Source organism: Akebia trifoliata, chromosome 2, assembly GCF_017979445.1.
Source record: "Akebia trifoliata isolate Shusen 1 chromosome 2, ASM1797944v1, whole genome shotgun sequence".
In the NCBI taxonomy this organism is placed as follows: domain Eukaryota; kingdom Viridiplantae; phylum Streptophyta; class Magnoliopsida; order Ranunculales; family Lardizabalaceae; genus Akebia; species Akebia trifoliata.
Window position 1 is genome coordinate 6,340,108 of NC_141376.1, and position 3,717 is coordinate 6,343,824.

The 3,717-nt window shown below is 39.0% G+C and overlaps 1 protein-coding gene across 1 annotated transcript; it reads right to left on the minus strand.

Moving 5' to 3' along the window:
- Window positions 1-1,510: 1,510 nt before the first annotated feature.
- LOC147409142 (MIZU-KUSSEI-like protein (Protein of unknown function, DUF617)) lies at window positions 1,511-2,689 on the minus strand. Its single transcript, XM_086459147.1, has one exon. It carries the CDS (start codon window positions 2,272-2,274, stop codon window positions 1,588-1,590), a length of 687 nt encoding a protein of 228 aa, XP_086315273.1. The 5' UTR covers window positions 2,275-2,689; the 3' UTR covers window positions 1,511-1,587.
- Window positions 2,690-3,717: the final 1,028 nt, after the last annotated feature.

Sequence of the window (3,717 nt, forward strand, 5' to 3'; positions counted from 1 at the left end):
TCATAAAGAAACATACAATCCCAATCAATAAAGGATTGGGATCCCTAGACTCATAAAAAAGGAACTCAAATGTTCACGCACAATCCTAGTCATGTACTAAATGTGAAATTCAATGCTCCTGATAAAAGATATTCCAGGTCGTGATAATCTGACACCCCCCCCCCTCCCCCCTCCCCGACATGCTCCCCCATACTCTCCTGTCGTGGCATGTTGTCCTTGGGATATGCAAGTGCACATCCCCATAAATATGTGCACTTGTGCATCCTGAGGAAAAATATCTATGCACATGCTATGTCAAGGGAATATGGGAGAGTATGTTAGAGGGGGGAGTCAGAAAATCATTATTCTTTCACATTTACACAGATTGTGTGTGAACATGACTTCATTTCCATAAGTCTACGTATCGCAACCCATCAATAAAACATAAAATCCAATGGTCGAGATAAAACACTTATTTTCTTTACACATACTAAAGGGAAGAGAAAAACAGATTTCCTAGGTTTTAGTACATAGCATCATAAAGATCAACTTTCTATGAAAGCCCCTAGGAAAGGCTTTACATCTCTACTATTGAGTTGATCCTCCATTTCTAGTTTCCAATATAACGGAATTTGTTCTTGAAATGTTGGGAATCTAGATTTTTTTTTTTTTTTCTATACATTTATAAAGGTAAATCCATGCGTGAAGTTTCCGTGCCTAGTAGACCATCATCACAAAATTAGTACAATCTATTTGTACATTATTAGCCTCATGAAAGCCTGCCTTGAAGTTCAAATTTTTTGACAGTTTGCCGACAATAATCATATCGTGTTGACAATAACTCAATGTCAGGTTGGATCACTCAAAATGTTATTCATCTGGACCCCCACAAGTGATAGTAGAAACAAGAAGTAGGCATATATATATATATAAGTATAAATTTATGTAGTAATGATATTTTTTTCCATTTTCTCCTTTAGTTATGAGTGGGCAAGCTGGGATATCCCTTCCAAAAATAGAGCTATGTGGATGAGAATGATAATTTTTTTAAAAAAATTAATTAATTGTTAATTACCTTCAAATAAATATTCCACATGTCCCCAAGGGGTTGGCCTAGTGGCAAGCCGAGCCTTGATAAGCTCTTCAGGAAGAGTAGGTCAAGAGTTCGAAACCCCATGAAGTAATGACACTCGACTCAACCAGTTGCATGTAGGACTTTCCGAGGGGGTGGTTCTTGTGTCCGTGGGACTAGTCGCACTTGAAGGGCGGGAATACCCACTATAAGCAAAAAGAAAAAGAATCTGCATGAGTAATAGTTTTTCATCTGGTCAGCTGGTCCCAAACCCATATAAAGGAGTAGGGTTGTTACGTTAGGTTGGCAGTCGGTGTAAAAATTTCGTCACCTATTAACATCAATTACTTCCAATTAACAATAAATGTAATTCTATATATGTGACCAACGCTGAAGATTTGTTGTATGAAGACGAGTATTCAGAAAGTGTATGTCTGATCAAAATTAACAAGAAAGAAAGAAAAAAAAGGGATGATTTTCAATGGCACTTAATGAGGTTACATATAATTTATATACAAAAAAGTGGCATATGAACTTCACTGGACCCTCACAATGAAAATACTCAATTCAGGCCCACTTGTTCCATCGGGATTTATCATGTAGAATGCTTCAGAGTCCTTCGATCCAATCACCCTCTCGAATCGACCCCTCATATATGTCAACTCCCCATCCATTGCGTCCTTCTCGGATGGGGGAGGAAGAACTCCGGCCCCCATCGAGACTCCATGCAACAGTTGCATAACATGAAGCTCATCATCCGACATTTGCTTCCTTCTAATAGAATACCCCGTCTTACGACCATTACAAAAAACAGCCCACACATATTCCTCAAGGAGTTTCTTCTTTGAAGTCTTTGTTTCACTCTCTAGAGCGATCCTTACTAAGCCCGTGGCCATCTCCTTATGCAATGCATTGGCGAGCATTGGTAGTTCTATAACAAATGTGGGCACACACCGAGGATCCTCTTGTATGGCTAAGCTCACCCTACCTTTGCGATAACCATAAATAGTTCCCGTCGTGGCCTTGCTATCGAGTAATGCCTTGCGTGGGCGACCCAATAGTGCCACCATCTTGCACCCTGAGCTCAATAGAGGGAATAGCTTGAACATGCCAAAGATCCCACCCGTAATCTTCGACCTTTTCTTACCTGAAGTTTGTGTGAGCAACGACATCAACGCTTGATTCTCCATTGGCTTGAATGGGCTAGATTGCGGATACGGCATGAATGAGATGGTTTGTTGTGTTTACTGGGTTTGCTCGGTGAAAGTTGGTGCTAAGTGAATGGCAAAGAAAGGCTTCTTGTTGTAAAAGATTGTTAAGAGCATATGCTGTATATAAAGAGAGATATGGGGTTGAGGTGGAAAAATAGAGAGAATTGATTGGGTGTTTGGAATCTTTGAAGTCGGGGAAGGTAGATGGCCTCAAGTTGGTTAACAGAGAGAAAGCTAAAGTTTGATGTGACCAAGTTTGGTGTTGGAAAGAAAGGTGAGTGAATGAGATAAGATGAGAAAGGGAGAGGTTTGGGACATTGGACCACAAGTTGTGGGGAAGGAGAGAAGAAAAAGATGGTAAAAAAGGAGAAATCTGCTTTCTTAGTTTGGCATGTGCCTCTCTGATCATTACATGGGAAAACAACATCACATACATTATGCTTTCCCCATCTCATCCCAAACTCACTCACTAATTATTGGGGTGCAGCTCATCTGTACACCCCATACCTCAAAAAAAATTTAAAAAAATGTATGAGAGATCTCACTGACCCATCTTTGGAATCTTGTTTTTCATTGAAAATCTCTTCAATTCCACAAAGTTCTACAATATTTTCAGTCATGAGGCACAATTTTATGGGAGGTCTTAGGGGAAAACAATGTGGGCTAATGGAAAAAACTAATTATGATGTTTTTCAACATTTGAAGCACTATGCACCGACAAAAACGTGTGGATTTGCAAATAAGCAATCAAGTATTGAACTACTTCAAATTTTTTATTTAATTCGATCTGTATGATTCACAGGCGCACCAAACAAGGCGAGCAAATGTGTAAGGTTAATAATTTTGAGTTTTCTTACCTCACATGATGTTGAGACCGAGCATCAATTATTCCACTGAGATGGGTCAAGTATTTGTAGAGGCTTATGATTATGTTGGATGGTGCCCAACTCATATTTATTTATATAGAGTTTAACAGGATAGCCAATTTTTCGATCTCTATACTAAGGAAAGATTGGGGATCTGCCTTAATCCCCAATTACCCTTAAAAATGAAACGGATCTGCTACGGATTTCGTAGGGATGTTTTCCATTGAAATCCCTATGAATGGTTTTCCATCCCAACTGTATGTTTGATATTATGTCTCTAAAATTATTCGAGATTAGTATTTTACTTTTCCTTTATACTTAGATGGTCACATCAATAAATTGCCCCATTTGTCAATTTGGAAAAAGCAATTAGGTCAGGGCGATAACGGGTCCGTTTCAATGATAGGGATCATTTTTTATATACAAGTGTACGTAAGACGATGTTCCCTGGGGATGCCCAAATGAAATGGATCATACGAAACATGTACCGATCGGTCACTGGGTAAACTATGGTTTTCCTCCTATCTCATTCTTATGTCTGGTGTCGTGCAGCAAATCACGTTTGAAGTTTGAAAAATATTAATCCCAG